The sequence below is a fragment of the Pomacea canaliculata genome, linkage group LG5 (assembly GCF_003073045.1).
Source record: "Pomacea canaliculata isolate SZHN2017 linkage group LG5, ASM307304v1, whole genome shotgun sequence".
In the NCBI taxonomy this organism is placed as follows: domain Eukaryota; kingdom Metazoa; phylum Mollusca; class Gastropoda; order Architaenioglossa; family Ampullariidae; genus Pomacea; species Pomacea canaliculata.
Genome location: NC_037594.1, coordinates 16,107,195 through 16,127,570, shown reverse-complemented (window position 1 = coordinate 16,127,570; position 20,376 = coordinate 16,107,195). Strand labels below are relative to the sequence as shown.

General features: G+C 37.1%; 2 protein-coding genes across 2 annotated transcripts; one reads left to right on the top strand and one right to left on the bottom strand.

Moving 5' to 3' along the window:
* Window positions 1–1,052: 1,052 nt before the first annotated feature.
* Window positions 1,053–8,991, top strand: LOC112564864 (mannosyl-oligosaccharide glucosidase-like). The gene is given in 4 exon segments (XM_025239949.1): window positions 1,053–1,444; window positions 4,332–4,444; window positions 4,447–4,610; window positions 5,273–8,991. Coding segments are annotated over 4 exon segments (2,460 nt in total). The 5' UTR covers window positions 1,053–1,151; the 3' UTR covers window positions 7,163–8,991.
* A 213-nt stretch (window positions 8,992–9,204) lies between these two features.
* Window positions 9,205–20,275, bottom strand: LOC112564865 (alpha-centractin). The gene is made up of 11 exons (XM_025239950.1): window positions 20,119–20,275; window positions 19,062–19,126; window positions 18,180–18,255; window positions 17,863–17,988; window positions 16,985–17,109; window positions 15,269–15,485; window positions 14,280–14,372; window positions 13,820–13,994; window positions 12,671–12,732; window positions 12,408–12,448; window positions 9,205–12,050 (listed from the first exon to the last, which is right to left on the bottom strand). The coding sequence occupies exons 1-11, from the start codon at window positions 20,164–20,166 to the stop codon at window positions 11,948–11,950; spliced, it is 1,131 nt and encodes a 376-aa protein (XP_025095735.1). The 5' UTR covers window positions 20,167–20,275; the 3' UTR covers window positions 9,205–11,947.
* Between the last annotated feature and the right edge of the window lie 101 nt (window positions 20,276–20,376).

Genomic DNA, 20,376 nt, shown 5'->3' with positions numbered 1-20,376 from the left:
ACTACTAGAACCAGCTACTTGCTACAACGATTCCGGTTTAGCCACCGTGGTTTAGCGATCGAATGACTTCAATGGCTATGACAGCAAAGTCTGCAAGATTAACAGTAAAGAAACACACAAAATTAAGGTGTTTTATACTGCTGCATGGTAGAATGCAACTGTGCAAGTATCAAATCTTTCGGTGTAAGTTTTTTTTTTACCCCGCATCCGCGGGCATGTAGAACGAAAGAGCAAGAGAAGTGGCGAGCGGTTCTCATTCAGGCTATCATAGAGGCCGTTCAGACAAAAGTTTCAATCCACTGAGAGCCAAGATTTGTTCAATGCACTTTGAAGAATAGTGCATAAAAAAAGTACTGGTCTTATTATTGGCTCACTTATTTATTTAGACAACTTTTTCCCTCAGTTAATTACAAAAACGAGGCGATATGTGTACAAAGTTTCCGGTTTCGTCACATTCATTGTTTAGGCTCGCCGAGACTAACAGCAGAGAACTTCGCAAGAGGCTTGGCGCTGGTCTCGGCAGAAAACAATACATGTCCGTGATGAAATGTGTGACTATAAAATGCATTCTATAAGTAATTAATTCTAATTAATGGTTTAGCTATAGAATGCGTTCTACTTATAGAATTGAATTGTGTAAATATAGAATACATTATACGCGCATAGAATGAATTGTATAGCTATAGAATGCCTTCTATACTTTATAGCTATAGAAAGCATTCTATAAGTATAAAATGCATTTTATAGCTATAGAGAGAAAATTCCCCTCTTGGCGCCCCATAAGTGCCTATCCGTAAACTACAACCAGACGTTATACCCTTTAACGTCTCTGTAACGTCTCTGCTACAAGCAAAGGACGCCAACAGAGGTGCCGGTCACATGATAGACCGACTGCCTAAAGTCGTAATATGTATCTTATGTTAACAAAACTGAAAATTTTGAATAAAAACCGTTTTATAAATATATATCTGTAACCGAAAAGGAACACAAAATAAATAATAAAAGACAAGGTTTTTAAAAACTTGTTGCAGAAACCGGATATGGTCTGAATTACGACTGTTCGCGTGTCTAAAAGAGCAGACGCCGCGTACTTTTGTACCCAGTGGGTGATTTCCGAATACGTGTTTCTCGATAAAGTCCTTTTCTTTGACATGACGCGTGATCAGGGCGGCGGCGTGCGCCGTCGAAATCCACGCTTAAAGGATCTTTTGCCTCATGAAGTACCTGAAAAACCCGATTGGCCATATGGACATGGAAAACTTGATCGGCTTAGCAAGGCTCTTGGTTTAACAATCCTTGTGATTACGACATCGTTGATAGCATACTTCAGATACCAACAGCACTTAAAAGACATTGTTATTACACCGCTGGATTCTCCTCGGATTATTGCTGACAATGCAACGTCCGTACAAGTGAATCCTGAGAGGTTCTGGGGTACATACAGGTGAACGAACTTTAGCGGTTATAGCAAAGGGGAGATCACAACGTTATTATCATTTTATTAAGGCCTTCAAAATGAACGCTCTTTTCCCCAGTCTTTCCTCTGTCGTTTTATATGCCTTCCTGCTTATTTTCTTTTAATTTTTTTATGAGTGTAATACTCATTTGATTTTACTTTGTCCAATTGAAACATCATTTTTCTCTTTCTTGCATTCTCAGTGTTTAATGAAACATTGAAATAAGTGGAGGAATGTGGTTGTGAAACCAAACCATTAATTAAACATTGACAAATGTGTTATAGAAACGTTTTGAACCGTTAAACTCAGTTTACATTAATTAGTGGTGGATAGTTTCTTAACATGAAACAACAGTCTGATTAGATACAACTTTATCCCAGAGAGCAGTTAACAGCAGCTTTATAAAGGATTAGAATCATACAGCACTGCACAACAACCAACAGTATCATAACACATTCATAACTGCCTCACCATACAGATGCTCATTTGGTGGCAATTCAGATCTGGATATTATCTAAAGTCATTCACACACAGAAGTGTTTAGAAATCAAAACAACAAAGGTTAGTCTCAGTCTGCTGATCCTGTTTGCAGGCACACAGAATCAGAGCCTTGATGAAAGCTAGCAGAACTCTCTGATAGAATATGCCTATCATCACATTGAATTTCAAATACCTTATGAAAATATCAGCCTATTACATAGAGTTTGAAGGTCATTCAGGGCTGTCCCAATAATTTTTGAGCACTTGTATACAACATGATTCAAGTTATTCTTGTCCTTCACTGGTAAATTGTTGTAAAAGCAGATAAATGACAGCAGACCCTCTGTGCAAGATTTGTAAAATAACTGAAGAAACCTCTGAGAGACAGGGAAAAACATCAGCTTCCTGAACAAGAAGAGGCTTTGCCACAATAGCCTGAGTGTTGGTATCTCAGTGAGGTCTGCTTTTGAAGATAGTGTAGGTCTTCCATCAAAGATGGTACCCAAGTACTGAAATGTGTCAACGATGTCCACCTCTTCTGTGCCTATGAGGAGCAACAGACATTTGAAATCATTTGTACATTCAGCAATTTATGTTCTAAACAGTAGATGAAATCCCAGTTATGTGTATGAGGAGTTGGGTGTGATGTCGTAGGTGTGTATTAAGAATTGTTTTAGATGGAAGATTACATTATATTTTATTATCCAGCATATGTTTTGATATGATGCACCACCTGTCATCTTGCTACTAACATTTGTTTTGTTTCTGCTTCTCTTTTCTGATTTTTCTTCTGCTTTTAACAGTGTGCAACCTCACTTGTTGGCGGAGAGTCTAGTGTCAGACTTCCATCTATCCCACCAACTAACTCTCTGGATCCTTTAACAAAGTGGCAGCAGAGAATTTCTGTTAATGGTCTGTTCTCGGATCCTGTTGTCACCTCTACAGGTTCCCCTCAAGGCTGCTGCTTGTCTCCACTACTGTTCATATTATATACTAACAGTTGTAGATGCACTATGAATAGTAGCTTTCTTATAAAAATTTGATGACTCTGTCTTGCTGTCACTTTTGTATGATAGTGAACATGTTTACAGTGGAGCTCTTCCTGACTTTTACGATGGTGTGATGAACAATTCCTTGTCTTGAATGCCTCAAAGACTATGGAAATGATTTTTTGACTTTCTGATGAACAAGCCTGAGGCATGATTCTCTTTAAGAGCCAACAACGACTGTACCTCCTATAATGGAAACTGAGATCTTTATCAGCTCTGTTATCCTCACTTGGCCCTATCAGTCCTTCATTGAAAGTCTCATCACTTTTGCTTTCATCTCTTGGTTCCACAGGCTCTCCCTAGGAAACAGGAATAGTCTTGTCTCCCTTGTTAATATCTGTTCCAAGATCACTGGAATCAGGCAGAGAGACTTGGCAGCCTTATGTCACCAGCAAATCCTTAGGAAGGTATCCCACATTCTCTGTATTTCTGATCATCTGTTGGCATGTGAGTGTTCACTTTTGCAGGATGCGTGTATGCAAAACCAATCATCACTGCAATTTATTCATTCCATATGCCATTCACTTGATAAACTCTACTGGCGATGATCTTGTTCTAGCCTGAGATGATCTAAGATCATTAACTGTATCTACTGTTGCTGGGAATGTGTGTGTGTGAGAGAGAAGTTATTTTAACATATAGGCAGGGCTTCTGCTAAGGCTAAATTCTTTGGGGTCCCAGGGACCCCTTCTTCAGATTTCTAAGGGGTCCCAGGCTAACTCTAAGGGGTCCCTTTACAAAGTTGAAAAAAACCCAACAAATCAACTACTTTGTTCAACTGCCTTTCAGGCACACAAAGCACTGTAATGTCTAGTCAGAAATGGCGAGATTTCTGTGCCATGATGTCTGTGCAAGCATCTGTGATGAGCTTATGCTCACTGTACTTGGGGTGCTCACTTTCTTTCCGTTTCTGAGACGAAGATTCTAACCACGCTGTCAACGACTTCTTGGAAATAGGTTAATGGAACTCTTCCCAGTAAGGGAAAAAAACTCAGTGCAAGGGAAGTTACTCTCACCTTGTAGCAGACGACAACACAAGATTGGGCTACGATGTCAGACACTACACTTACCCAATTTTGTACCTGTTCTTCGCCCAAATTTGAAGGGGTCCCAGGGGACCCCATTGACGAAAATTGAAGGGGTCCTCCGAACTTTTAATGCGTACTGTACGCAATTTTTGGCGTAAGCAGAAGCCCTGATATAGATATATTATCTAGCACAAGCACTCTCTTGAATTGCCCTTGTTAATGAATAAAGTTGTATTGTATTACACACTTTCACAAATTACAATTTCCCTTTAGGTTTAATAAAGTTGATCATTTATCATGTTTTCACTTCTTTGTAGATCTCACACCTATTTTGGCCTAAAAGCTCGAAATCCAAACTCACCAGTGTTTGGACTTATGTGGCTGACACAGTTCACCAATCGCATGCCTCCTCCCGTGCGTCACTGGTGTGACCAGGGGACCAGCTTCTTGGTTACAGTTGGCTTCTACACGACGGGAAGAACTTTGGTGTTCAAGAATTAGAAGAGCCAACCTACACTATTAGCACAGAGTTTGTCAAGCGGTATGGGGGAAATCATGGTGGTGACTGGACAGTAAAAATTACTTTGATACCAAAGGTGAATAAAGCTGGATTGATTAGGTTCAAATGTCCTCTTATTTTATATCCATATATGCATGCATGATCCTTTGCATTCAGGTCATTTATATAAAATTTTATGCTATGAAGGCAACAACAAAAGAATATATATATGTGCTAAATACATGTAAATGTTACATATGTATATAAAGTGAGAGATGTCTTTCTGCATAGTTTTGATTTGGTACTTTTTTATTTACAGTGAATTAGCTTAACTACATGCTTTTAATAGTTTATGTGACACATACCTAAACGATATAATGTGTCTTGCAGCTCACATTTTAGAAATGGTGGAAACTCAGAGCATGTCCATTTCTGGATGCAATGTCAGGCTTTATAAATTTCTCACATTGTGATTATCACCATTAGTATGCTACCACCATTTTATTACCCACCACCAGTTGGTGCAACTTACCTTGTAGTAGTATGGTGGCTTGTGCACCTTGTCAATCCACAGAGCTATGTTGGCAGGAGCCTTGTACATACCATGCAATCTTCTAATTTTCTCATACTGATACTTGTTAGACTTTGGACCTGTGCACAGGATTAGAAGTGTGTTTATAATGAGAAGTGTGTTAATGGATTTTCTTGACTACTTTGTGATAACTGACATTTCCTTGGTTTATTATTATTATGTTTCAGGACGAAAAACAGACTGTGGTGGTATCCAGCATGTTTTATGTTGCACTTGATGGACAGGGATCAGTGAAACCAGAAATGACTCATAATGTCTTATCAGGGGTAATGGGTCAGTCAGAAGAGTTAGGGTCTTTCATGCTTCGCTTCCCTAAAGCCAAAACAGCGCATCAGAAAGTTGCCTATCTTGTCACCTATGCCCCTTCCTTGGCACGGCTTACAGATATTGTTAAATCTGCCATGAGGGTAGAGGCTTGGGACAAGGCACGCACTTTACCGTACTTCACACTTCCTGGCCGCATGGTGCCAAAAGACTCCCCAGGCGCTAACTTCATTGTGAAACAGGTAACGGCTACCTTGCCTCTGGAGATCGAGGTGGTCTTTGAGTCTGGCAGTTTTCATGACAGACCAAATGCTCTTGAAGGGGAAGTCTTTAGTGGTGCTCTAAGTTCGCATATCGCTGAGTTTAACAAGAAATTCACAGATGTATTTCATCTAGAGAGAAAGAATTATGAAGAGAAACAGATCCAGGTAGCCAAAGCAGCACTCAGTAACATGCTTGGTAGCATTGGGTATTTTCATGGTTCATCTCTAGTCCAGTCCCAATACAATCAAGAGCCAGTTAGCTACTGGAAAGCTTCCCTATTCACAGGGGTTCCTTCTCGGCCATTCTTTCCACGTGGGTTCCTATGGGATGAAGGATTTCACAATTTGCTGATCAGCCGGTGGGATGAAGAGCTATCTAAAGAGATTATAGGTCACTGGTTGGACATGATGAACATTGAGGGATGGATACCACGTGAACAGATTTTAGGAGAAGAAGCAAGGGCCAAAGTACCATCAGAATTTGTAGTCCAGCACAACAAAAATGCTAATCCTCCTACCTTTTTCCTCCCCCTCGAACGTCTTATTCACATCATGATAGCCAGTGGAAAGTCAGAAGACAAAATATACCTGGAGGCTCTTTACCCACGTCTGAAAGCATGGTATTTGTGGTACAATACAACCCAGAAAGGGTCTCTACCCTCCTCATACCTCTGGCATGGACGAGATGCCAAGACTGTCAAACAGTTGAATCCTTTGACCCTAACATCTGGTCTTGATGACTATCCACGTGCTTCACATCCCACAGATGATGAAAGACATGTTGATTTGCGCTGCTGGATAGCTTTTGCATCTGGAGTGATGGCAAGGATAGCAAAGTCCCTTAATAAAGATTGGCAAGACTATGCAGCAACTCATGAGTATCTTACAGACAATGTTTTATTGGACAGTCTTCATTGGTCAGAAAAGGGTCAGCAGTACAGTGACTATGGCCTCCACAGTGATAAAGTGAAGCTTGAGAAACCACCCCCTCCTCCAAATCTTCAGCCAGGTCAGCATCCACCTGAAATGGACAAAGTTCGCGTCATGCTTACAGAGCCTAGAAAACAATTTGTGGAGGCTTTTGGTTATGTCAGCTTGTTCCCATTCTTGCTAAAGATTGTGAAGCCTGACTCGCCAAAACTTTACAAAATCCTCACTGATTTGAAAGATCCAGGACTTCTTTGGACCGACTTTGGCCTACGATCTTTAGCAAGAAGCAACAGAATGTATAACCGACACAACACTCAGCATGACCCACCATACTGGCGTGGAGCGATTTGGATCAACATGAACTATCTTGCACTTCGAGCACTTCACCATTATTCCAATACTGCTGGACCTTATGCTGATGTTGCTCAAGAAATCTATTCAGAGCTGCGGTCAAATATTGTGAAAAACATGATAAATGAATTTGTGAGAACAGGGTATATCTGGGAAAATTACAATGACAAAACAGGAGTAGGAAAAGGCAGTCACCCCTTTACAGGCTGGTCTGCATTACTAGTGCTGATTATGGGAGAAATTTACTGATCTCCATATTTCTCTGAAAATTTCTGTTGGCAGTGTTCAGCGCATTTTTCTGTTCTTGTTTCATGGCAGTATGGATTTCATTGCACAACAGTTCAGTGCTCGATTGCCATAATAACTGACATGCTTTTAAAAGTTACATTTGTTATTTGGTTATTTCTGTGTGACTGTATTTTTTTTCCTCTGGCTTGTGTGTTAAAGTTTGCAAATGAGAATTGTTTGATCTTTGACTTTTCTCTTTAATCTTCTGCCTTGTTCCGACATCAACTGCTCATTTGTAGCTCTTGTTTTCTTGGCAGCTGGATCAACTATTACAATAATGGAATGTTCATGTAAGCATGTAGATGGAATGCAAGAGTAGGGTGGAGAGGAAATAGTGTTTCACGCTGAGTCAGCAACTAAAGCTATATCATGGCAAGGCAGACACCCCTTAAAATAGATGCCACATGCAGAGAAAGACAAGCATGCCTGAGACGACAGCTGAACCCAGGACTGCCAACCGTCGCAGTATTGGTGATGGGCACTAACTGTTGCGCCACCAGACTGCCGGGAATCCAAGAGTGCATGCATGTTTATCTTCTTTTTACATATGTTTGAAAGAAAAGTACAGTTTTGTAATTATTGTCTCATAAGAATCTATAGAAAATTTACAACAACTTCATTTGTAAACCTGCTGGAGTCATGTAATTACATGAGACAGTTCATTTTGTTTCTCTAGGATTGAAGGAGGGGTCAATGGATCAACTGTCTAGCAGGTTGCACAGTGCACAGTTCAAAAGCCAAATCAAAATAAGTTCAAGGAAACCATTTATCACCTTTCAGTGATATACTAAAAGCTAGAAAAATATTTTATCTGGTAAACTTTAAAAAGATAATTCAGTTGTAACTGCCATAGACTTGCTGGTTTAGAAGTGCCTGCTAGAACATTCCACATTCATGTTTGTGATGGATGCATGGATGTGTATAGGTGGATTGCTTTCTGCCAAGAGCAATGCTTAGCCTCTTGCGAAGTTCTCCGCTGAGCGAGCCTAAACAAAGAATGTGACTAAACCGGAAGCTTTGTAAAAGCATGCCTTATTTTAGTAGTTAACTGGAAAAATATCGTCTGCCAGCAGTCCAGTAATAAAAGTTCGTGGATGGATGTGTACCCATTGTTATATTTGTATTTCTTGAATGTTTATTTACTTCATATATATATAATTTATTTGTTCACTTAGACAATGAGAAAAATTAATTATAGAGATAATATACCAGATTGCACACAGAACTTTTTAAAAACAAATGTTTACCTACAATTGAGAGTACACAAGTAACAAATTCTGATTTCTAGCATTATTAACTGTCCTAGTTACTGGGCATAGTGGAATAATGGCTAAAGTGCTTGTCACCATAACAGTGAGAATCATGTTTTTGGTTTGAATCTCAGCTCCAATATATCTTCCTCTGGATTTAACACCTCCTTACATGGCTGGCTGTCCATGGTTTTGTCCTGGTACTCTGGTTTCCTCAACCCTCTGTGTATGTGTGGATGTGAATTGTGTGGATGTTCATGTATCCAAGGTACTTTTGATATCTTACCCTGAAAAGGTATATGCTTGTACTCTAGAATGTAAAGTACTTTGAATCTGGTTTCAGGAATGAAGTGCTATATAAATGTTTGTTGTAACTTGCATATTTCTGTGAAATGCCAGACAATGTAATTCATGCTTCATATTTTCACATCTAAATGCCCCATATGTACTGCCAAGGCACTTGCCATCCTGTAGAAACACTGATTACCTGATAATTATGTAACACTGAAATAAACTACTTCATGAGTGAGATTTCTAAAACTGCCTTCAAATTCTGAGTAAAAAAGAGAGGGAGGATAGAATGAGATGCAAACTCTGATTCACCTTGTGATAATATGTAGAAGACAAAGTTTAAACTTTAAAAAAAAAGTCTATGAGCGTCTGACCTGATTATTCAGTCCATTGTGAAAAGGATCTTTCTTATTGCAACCTTCTATACAGGAGACACATTAACACATGCATATGTACACATGATCACACAGACACTCTTTTTAATATTTTATAGATGACAGTGCAAAACTAAAACCTTACCAAATGCTTAATACTAAGACTAAAGTATGCAGCCATATGTCTAGCAAAGTGGACAACCGTAATAATAAAAACATCTCCAAAAGTAGAAAAACTCCATCCAGGACAAAAATATTATCAAAGCCTTATTTAAATTATGATTTTAAGCTACATATATTTTAGAATCTATCTGAATCTGCAATTTTGAAGAAATCTCACTCGAGAGTGCAGTCATGCAAAGCGTAAAAAGGTTTGGGTCAAAAATGGACTCTGTGATCCATCATTGACCAAAGCATCATGTTGCACATGACTGTGTTAAATAGTTAACATTGTTTAGAAAGTGTATTTTTTAAAAATAGGTCCTAAGATGCTATCTAAAAGATACAAGGAATTTTAGCACTTAATTTCATTGTGATCAGCATGCCTGATTGTTCTTTGAAGAGCTGCGCAACTCCACTTACATCTCAGACCTTCTGCTCACCTCATACAAAGCAGTCAAGGCTTTCTCCCTTTGTTCTCCACCCAACCAATAACATTATTATGAGATCAACAGTTAAAAAAAAAAACAGTGTACACATCAAAGTGTGTTCAGTATATTTCAGCGGATGAAAAGCATTGACAGATGAGTTACTTTATGCACATTTGAAACAGCACAACAACCTTTGACCATCATTTACATAGTACCACAATACTAAAAGTTAAATGGCTCCCATAAAATTTCCATCCTAGTTATTTTTTTCACATCAAAAGCAGTTTGCTTAAAGGACCTATTTCCTGATTGCTACAATAGGTTTGCAAAATACATTTGCTATGACCAAACTATACTTTTTTTCCAACAATCACATACACCAATTTCACATGGTAATGACCTTTCAAGCAGCTTGTCTTTATTTTATAGCAATGCTTTATCACAAAAAAAGTGGTTTTAAAATAACACAACAGCATGTGGTAGGTAATTGACTTGACAGAAGCTAATGCAAACAAGTAAATGAGTGAAAGGCTAATGTTTAATTTGTTCAGAGAATAGAAAACTTTTTTTATGCCATTTACACCTTAGGTGATTGGCATGAACATTCTTTTATTCTGGTGACAGAAGATGCACGAGTCATGTTAAATGAAGCATTTTTTAAGTGAAGGTGTACATTTTTAGCACTACCACACTTGTGTGCTCCCATGAAGTAAAATGAGCAGATCTTAGAATATTGCACTTGAAGATGATTTCTGTCATTATGAATCTTCTAGTACTCTGATTGTTAAACCCATGCAAGAAATCTTAAGGTTTTTTATTATTCACTAAGAATGATTTTATATAATCTACAATTTACATCCTAAGGACATTAATGAAATCTTTCATTTAACACCTCACATTAAAAAAAAAAACCACCACAGCAGGAATAATCACAGTAATATTAGATAAAAATTTGAAAGAGACTTGAAGGAAAGTGCAGTCTAGAAGGTATTGGGTGCTTTAAGGTGTACTTATCACATCTGGGTCTTATAGATAGAGCAATGTATGATGCAGTCTGATATTAATGCAGCAGATATTTGAAAATGAAATTAAGTATCATCAAAACAATTTCTTTTCACCCTTTTCCCCATTTTACCTTCGAAGCATAGCTTAAAAACTAATGCAGTAACAAGGGCTTGTTTCATCAATACATATTTCTTGCTAGGAGAAAATATACTCTTGTAAGCTTTGTTAAGCCATGATCTGACAAAACTAGTGGTTTAGCAGGTATCTTCACAGAAATAAGCAGCAAGGAAGGGAATTAAAATGACATGAACAACATGGTTCAGTGATAACACTTCTAGCTGACAATCTCAAGTGTTATAAATAAGAAACCAGAGACTAGTCCATTCATCTGGACATCAAACATTCCACCTCCCTTAATGCATTTCTTTTCCATCCAGCTTTTTTTCAACCTAACCAAAACAATTTATCAAACATGATTCAGCTTTTACAGTTTACTCAAACATGTATGTCAAAGAAAGAAAGACAAAAAATGTTGGCAGATGAGTCAGAAACTACTATACTGCCTGTCACTTTGACCAAGCTGAATGAGAGCAGTTGTCAAGAACTCGTTTGACCATCTGCAACAAAGTTTTATTTGACTGCTCCAGACTTCTCCTCAAGACTGGAGTAAAAACCTGTATGATCCTGTTTTGATAAAAATCAAACTCTTGATGCAGATGGCTGGGGTAGTTCTGTATGACTTTTAGTTGACTTAGGCAAAGGATCTGAGTTTGAATTAGAATGAAGGCTAAAAGCAATCAAATCTTTTAAATCAACATGTTCATATCTATATGCCAAACCAAGTAATACTACCTAATGTCTGTAAAGTTCTAACAGCATATTATATATTTATGGCTGCACTAAACCTAAGCATATATGCTGTACCACCAGCATATTCTTGAAGTAGAAGTCACAGTTTTAAGACTACTTCATTAATATCTGTGAACGTGCCTTTTGCTTATACTTCCACCAGGCCTGCTTCTAACACAGCAGTTTAAACGTAATGTGTACAAAAATTGTTCTAAAAAAGTCCATGTGCCAAACCAAAACTATTCAGCCATTAACAGGCCTCAATCAGCATGACTAGAAATGCCACCGAGTGAGAATGGATGCTGAATGGCAAGGTTAGTCCTGGTTTCTTCACAAAATGATGGAATTTAAAAGATTATTGTTGGCCCTATTTTCCAAAAGCATTAGCTAAAATGTCTTCCGATGTATTGCTTTTACACCATCTTCATGGTATTCCCGTTTTGACACCCACATCTTCCGGAAAGTGTCCAGAGATGCCAAGATTGATCCTCTGCAGATAAAAAAAAAATAAGTATTATTCTGACAGTTTACTTCGAACTTTTACAAATATCTGTGAGCTAAACCAGCATGATGATCAGCCATCTCTTCTTTCTTCCATCAATGATGTTCTCTAAAATACAAGCTCACAAACACTTTATGGGTTATTTTCTAAGAGCTTTTGGAGATTTTAAATCTTGCCATTTCTTTAAATTGCTAATATGCTGGCTGAAAACTCAAAGATAAAACTCTGTAAAAGAGTAGTTCTAACCAATAGGTTTAGGGTGACTGAAAAGGTACAGCATTTCATAATGGTCAACAAGATACACAAATATTAACATTTATGCAAAGACTAAAATAAAATCCATACCCAATCCATGTGGAATACATTCTTTCTTGTGGGGCAGATATCTGGTTTAAAAAACAAACAAACAAAACAGTAAAGATTACATAAAGCTGTTTGAAAAAAACAATATATACACAACTTGCTTCTCATAAGTCACCAAAACTCGTGTGATGAGTGCACTTTACTTACAAGACCACACTGTGATGAGGAAGTTAAGTTCTATTTAGTCTAAATTTCTAGCTTTTTTCCCACACGGCTACAGAACATACTAGGTGGTGTTTACTTACCCTGATCTTGATATCCTTAGGTGCTAACTTCTTTAGTTCACTCAACAGTCTATCACCAAAGCCTAAACATAAAAATCTTGATTCAGTTTTTTAAATGATTCAAGTCATTATCTGATAGAAGAAGGAAATAATGATACAGCACTTTATGACAAACAAACAAAATACAGTGACAATAATACATTAACATTTATTATAACCAGTAAATATAAGCAAGGTTGGAGACGGCGGAGGAAATGGGTATTGCAATGTTTATCTTGCTGCTGCTCTGAAAAGAATGTTGCTGCTTTGCAGATGAACTGATCTCCGTCATGAAATTCACACTATATATCTTGTTTCCCAACATATTTGACAAAGCAGTATGTCAATCCATACATTTAAACAGTTGTTTTTAGTCTGTCAGTAATAGAATATTTGCAATTTTCACCAAATCCACCATTCCACATCCAGTCTGTTACAAATTAAATACTCTAGTCATTTGTGCGCGGTGTCGCCTGGTGCTGCTGGCACTTTGAGGAGGTATCTGACCTGCCGGCGTCACCCACACGGCTGTGACTCACCCCACCTAGACCATCCTAGCTCGTGCGTGAGTGTGACAGTCACAAGCTTTGGTACCTGGAATGTTCGGTGCGGGAAAGTGCATGCATGATTAGTAGATGCTGGATTTTCTAGATGCCTTTGTACATTGTAAATAAGCAGTGAGAGTGAGTGTTAAAATGAAATGAAACATTAGAGAGTTGCAGAAGCTATTGTGGGTGTGCGTCGCTGCCATCTCATTGTGTTCGGTGTGTTGCTGTGGTCAGAGTGGTCAAGTGTGCGTCACTGTTTAAGTAGCAAAGTTGCTGCTAGAGTAGTTTTCACCATGTGTCGCTGATAATTGTGTTTCCAGTGTGCCCTAATTTTCCAGTGTGTATGCAACTGAAACTGATATATAAAGCTGTAAATAAAGCGCTTTGTTTGAAATATCTTTGACTGCAAAGACTCAGTTTCTTGAAGAGGTTGGCACCATAGATTTAGGACCTGCAACGAGCCATTGATGACGACATAGGTGCATGGGACTTAAGCTTTGTCACTCAATTTAATACAGTCAACCACTACCACGCTTTATCTGTAACATAGTCTATATCACTGACCTACTAATCTATGCCTTACCTTTGAATAATGTTGAACCTCCAGATAAAACAATATTTGAATAAAGTGTTTTTCTGAGATCAACATCTGATTTCTGAATAGAATAGGACAAAACTTCATGTATGCCTTCACATTCTTCTCCAATTAGATCTGGTCTGAAAAGCAGCTCTGGAGCCCTGAATCTGGCTGATCCAATCTAGGAAATTATAAACATTTCATTTTCATAAACAGAGTTTATATCCAATCATAAAAAGCAAAAAATATAACAGAAGTAAATAAACAATACCACTAGAACATCTACTGAAAACTATCTGCTGCAAATACAAAATCACTGCAGCTACTAGATGCTTTCACAAACACATTTTATCTGGTTTTGCTATACTGTGACAACAACTGCTAAATTTTACCTTGTCACTAAATATTTGTTAGAAAAATTGACTATTCACTTCATCATTGCTAAAGAAGATTCTTTAACTCATACCTCAATAACATTGCCATCAGGCAGTGCATACTGAACTTTCTCTGTATCAACACTTTCCTCCTTCAAAGGGTTGATTGATAGGTAGCATGTTCTCTGTCACATATAAACAACTTGTTATGAGACTTCTGTATTTATATTTAACATCTTTATTAAAAATTTGACAAAAAAAACTTCAGGATGAAACATACAATGAATATTTGGATAGATGATGGAATATTCCCAAGGATGGCGAATTGGGAAGAATAAAAAAATTCAAGCACCAGGAAAAGACCTCACCTTGCATCAAGAAATGAGTTTTAGCACTAAATCAACTGCCTAAAAGTATGCTAAAATAATTTTTTTTCACCATCAAATCTTTAAAGCCAATCAACCCCTATCAAACTTCAGAGAAAATCAAAACCACGTGGCCTACATTGCTCTACATCACGCTCATCATTATTCCTCCACTAAGCAGGTCATGACACTTAACTGGCTTCCTACTAGGATATGCATAGAGTACAAGGTGCTCCCTTTATTTTCAGTGTCTGCACTGTGGAAGTCTTCTGGACTGCTATCTCGTTTTATTCATCAGAATAAATCAACACGGGCACTCAGATCTCAGGACACCTTTCTACTTGAAGAGCTGGTTCCCTCTTTTCCACCTTTGGCCAGTAACCTTTTCACACGTTTAGACCTTGCGTACTTAAGGCATACCCAGGCAAAAATGACTTTCTAAAAACACCATAATGCACATCTTTTTCAAAAGTGATTAACAGACTCTCTTGAGACTATGTTTGGTGTGCTCAGTAACTTCTGTCTGAAATCTGGCAAAATATATATTATCATGATCACTGTTCACAGAACCAATCTTTGTGGGCATCCTCTCAATATTTATACTCAGTAATCTAATTGAATAAACAATTCAATTCAATACTCACATTATGAGATACACAAGTAGACTAAATTGCTAGTGATTTCAAGGTATAAAGTTGTGTTCCTGTACAATATACCTCTTTGATAAGGCGTACAACTTCAAATTCAGCTGTGGTATGCAGATCCATGCCTTCTTTGCGCAAAAGCAGCCGCAGATAGCGGGAGACATCTCTACCTGCCACATCCACCCTCATGATGCTGTGTGGCATGGCGAACCCCTCATATACAGGCACAGAGTGAGTCACTCCATCACCTGCATCTAATACCACACCTGTTGTTCGGCCTGTTGCATACCTGTAAAAAGAAGTAATAAAATAAACAGGGATGTCATATTGCATACAAGCTTACTATTCAAGGATAAATCAAATAATTTATATGTACGCAAGGTCTGTAAGACTTTAAAGACTGTCTTTATATTTTCTGTCAGCAGAGAGCCACAGAAAACAATTAAAAAATTAAATAAGAAAGGAATTCTAGTACATCAAGGTTGTGTGATCTTCGTGTGAAGGCATGTTAATGCCCCTTGCTACATTCAGCATCACCTGTAGATAAGAGGTCACTAAACGTAAAAAACACTTCAGCGAGCTCTTTGGTTGAGTAGTGCTACCAGCTTTAAATGTCTATGAAATTATAAAAGTATTTTGAAATATATTCTATTGCACATGAAATAGAGAAAAAGAATTTTTTTTTAAATTATTTTAATTTTGTATGAGAACTATAGACCAAATGAGGGGAAAAAAGGTTTCTGTTGCTCTAGGACCCCTAAACTAAAGTTATCTCCCCTAGTTCGGCCTATAAGAAGGGAATAAAGACAAAGCAAATTTTTTTAAATTGATAAACATAAGAACTGTGCATGTGTATGTTTCCGGTTAAAGTTCCCATGTGTGTCACATAAAATAAGGTGCCTCAGTCAGTCACATAGCCAGATGGTAGATTAGCAACTGTCATGTTGCAATGACACTCAGATATGGTAACAATAAAATAAGATGACGACAAAATGTCATGTTCAGTGGACCATGTTCTCCACACCACAGGGCAGCACAAACAATCCGCAGTCCAAATACCAAAACATCATACAGCTGCAATATACTCCATAGCAAATGCAACAAATCCAACAGACAGCACAAGCCTCACTGGAACAACGAATGAGTCCAGCACACACGAAAATTCAAGAAGGTCAAGACAAGATGAAGCCCACGCAACTATGCAATCGTGGTCTGCATGTCAGAAAAGAACTGAAGCCATGGAGGAAGCAGCACATTCCAAGCACACAATGGCAGGCCCGTCAAAAACACATACAATCACAAGTCCAACATAAAGAAGACATCAGATAAAACAAAACAAACAGAGCTCTGCCCCTTCAGCCACTTAGGTGAGGGGACACTGCAAAAAAAAAAAACTGCCAACAAAAGAAGAGGCAGAAGCATCAGGAGAAATATTGTCAGAGACTGAAGCCAAGAAGCATTTGTGACTGGAAGATTGCCATGATAAAGATTGACAGCAAAAAAATTAATAATTCAAAAAGAATGAAAAGTTTAAAATAAAAATAAGTCAAAAATTATATATGAATAAACACACTTTTATTTGAAATGTACTAAAAAGGGTAAAATATTTTTTTCTTCGGTTTCAGGACTGTCTTTAATACATATAACTTAAAATAATAAAGTGTAAGCGGCACTCTTGGTACACTCCATAGGCCCCTCACATTTTTATTTTACCATTTTCATAACATTTCAAATAAAAGTGTGTCCGAAAAAAAATTCACTTATTTTATTGTCAGTATGTTAACTTACAAGCTAAGAACTGCTTGCATGGAGATAAACAAAGCTGGAACATTAAATGTTTCAAAGAAAATCTCTGCAGCCTTCTCACGATTTCTTCTTGGGTTCAAAGGGGCTTCTGTTAGAAGTACTGGATGCTGTGAACAAGTAAACAGTAGTACATTGAGATTTTCAAACACTGTAAGATCGAATCACAAAAAAGAAGCTTTCTGAAAACATCAACATTAAGTATTTTTCCAATGTCCTTACACTCTATATAATGGTGTACATAGGAAATACATGTTACAGGAAATACATGGCTGCAGTGCGGTATGAGCAACACCCAGGACAAAATACAGAAGTTCAGTAACAGAACTAAAAACTCCATATCTCATAAGTTTTTGCGTTTTTTCACAACACAAAATGTCAAGGAGATGGATTTTTTAAAAGGATTTTTTTCCTCTTATTTTAGCATAGAAATCATTAGCTGTACTTTCCCCTACCATATTTACTATTTTAAGTCAAATGCAGTATTTAAACACTCAGTGAAAACTTACTAAAAAAGTATTATACATCATGCTTGATCTTTTGCATTTATTTTTATTATTATGTATTTACACAGTCCTGTTCTACATAATATTTTATTAGTTGTATCCATTCTTTTAAACTTACTCTAACTTTCCTTACCTGTGCATATTCTTTAATCTGTAGCTCAGCGGTTGATTGCATTTTATATAAAGTTTGTTATTGTTAGTTATTATTAGCCGGAGTTTTTAATGTTATTTCTTTATCATTGTTGGTCAGTGCAGAGAGAGTGGCCTGCTTTGGTTGTGATACTAAATGACAAGAGTACTCTATTATTATTACTCTAAAACAAGGCATGCAAATGACTGTAAATAAATGCTGATCACCTCTTCTGAAAATGTCTGTAGCTGGTCTTTCGAATAAATGTACTGCCAGATGCGCTCCATGTCATTCCAATCTTTAACAATCCCATGTTCCATCGGGTATCGAATAGACATCAGTCCACGGTGTTCCTGAAAATTTTGTGCAATGGACAAGTCAATATCAGTACTCTCATCTCAATGGTCAAATTTTTATGGTCTGAAATTATAAAATAACGATCAATCTGGTACAGAAGGACAAAACTACTAATAACATTGCTAAATATGCTAATATTAATAGACTGTACTGAACTAAGAGAAACAATGAATTAATACAAACTTACTTCTGCCTCAGGGCCAATAAAGGTGTCTCCTTCCAAAGCGCCAGCCATAACACGTACATGTTTTGGCCGACCAATACTGTCAAAAGTAATCATCCAACTGTTACAACATTTACCTTTACACAACAATTTCTTATAAGTTATATATATATATATGCTATAGATTCTTTGATGGTTCTTCCCCCACTACTTTACTGAAATCTTGTATGTCCACACTCCTGCCCGAAACATTTACTCTTTATCAGACCCCTGCATTCTCTCCCTCCCTCCCACAAAGACACTCACAGACAACGGACATTCTCCCTCTGTGTTGCTAAGCAGTGAAACTCTCTTCCACATCACATTCACCACTCTGACTCGAAGGCTACATTCAAAGGTTCTCTGAAAACATCTGTTCACTAAGTACTATCTCAGAATCACTATTCTTAACCCCTTTTACACTATAATAACAATCATATAACAACTTCATCTTACACTGTTTATATCCCTTCATATAGCTTTATCCATTGCTTTATGTTCTAATCTTGTAATTCATCTTTATGATGATCATTCTGCGTATATGTATCGCACCGTCCACTGTTATCTAATGTTCATCATTATTGGTCTGCGCAGAGAGTGTAATATATCTTGGTCGTGATGTTGCACATTACAAGTACACATATTTTTATTATTATTGTAATTTAGTAGCATATAAAATGTTTTAAATCCCCCAACTGTTTTCAAAAGTATCTTATAAACATATTTGGCAAGGAGTTTATGCTTATTAAAAAAACAATTTAAAAAACATGCATTATGACTTGACTATTACTATCAATTGTTAGAAGTTAACTATTTTTTTTAAATGGCATTTTTTACCAGGCTATATATACTAAAGAATTAACTTACAAGTTTGGGAAAATGTATTTTGGTATTTGGTCACCTGCAAATCCTGCTTTAATAACACCAGATCCCTGTTCACAAAAAATAAAAATCATAAAAATTGTAAGATTAACTTGTGTTTTTTTTTATATACATTTTAAGCATTTGCAGGCACCATCTGACAAAATTACATGCTTTGCAGCTGTATTACTATTCACTGCAGATTTAATGCTCTATATATTACAGAGCTATATCCAGACATATAATACTGATATAAAGCACGGGATCAATGAAAGTACCAAGAACATGGATACAGCAAGAAATTTTACTGTCATGTCATCATTAATAAAGCAACTAACATTCCATAAAGATTGTGTTAGTTACGCATAAAAAAAGCAACACATTCGTTTTGTTTTTTTCGCAAGTAGGGGGTGGGTGTGGTGAATACCAGCTCTTCTAAGGGCTTTTTCAAAGTGTTAAATGTCCCCTTATTTCACATTTTCATCGAAATGCGCATGCCAGAAGACGCATTAATACGAGTGTTAATCTTAATAACTGAGTGGCCATTTGTAAGGAATCGATGCTTATCGTTTGTAAAGACCAACTTCTAAATTTCGATATATAGGTACCAATCCAGCTTACATTATTAACATAGTAAATTTAAAATGTCAAAATATTTTAAAAGGGTACTTTCGACTTGTTTTCTTAGGTACTGAATTAAAGATATTCTTCTATTTTCATTTGGAAAAAGGTGTGTCATACCACTATAGTACCAGCTACATTTTCTCTCCCCTCCCTCTAGATCTACGAGAAAATGTTTTCCCTGCTTGAAGTATAAACTATCAACCAACCTATTCAATTTTCATTAACCGTTTTTCTTAGATAATAATTTGCATGACTTCCTTGAATGAGTACGTGCAAGTTTTAATAAAATTATCAGCATATTTACTCGGGTTATGACTCACTGAGCGATAACTCGATATTGGTGGAGACAGATGCTTAGTAGCGGTCTAGCAGACGGGCATGTTATTCTTCATATTTTAAGAACATATTACAAAGCCAATGAGGGTGGTACGTGACTTACGTTATCTATGACAACAGGCTGGTTTGCTATAACATCATATGAATCCATGATGAATGCAACCAGTGCCTGGAGGCAGAAATAATTCTCAGTAAGCGTCTCAGAAGTCAATGAAATAAAGCCACAACCGGTAGACAGACTTGTGGGTAATATGAAGAAAGCTATTTGTACTTATATTTCACCTTTTTTCTCTATTTATGTATACTATATGACCAATTTTTTGCATCTTTAGCACGCAATTTTACATTTTTGTATTATTTT

Bases quoted from the DNA above. Each gene is read 5' to 3' on its own strand.
- LOC112564865 (XM_025239950.1), bottom strand. From the start codon at position 20,166: ATGGATTCATATGATGTTATAGCAAACCAGCCTGTTGTCATAGATAAC. The intron at 12,733-13,819 runs GTAAGGCATAGA...TTTTATGTTTAG, and splicing joins AGGTTCAACATTATTCAAAG to GCTTTGGTGATAGACTGTTG. The intron at 12,051-12,407 runs GTATGGATTTTA...TTTTATCTGCAG, and splicing joins ATGTATTCCACATGGATTGG to AGGATCAATCTTGGCATCTC.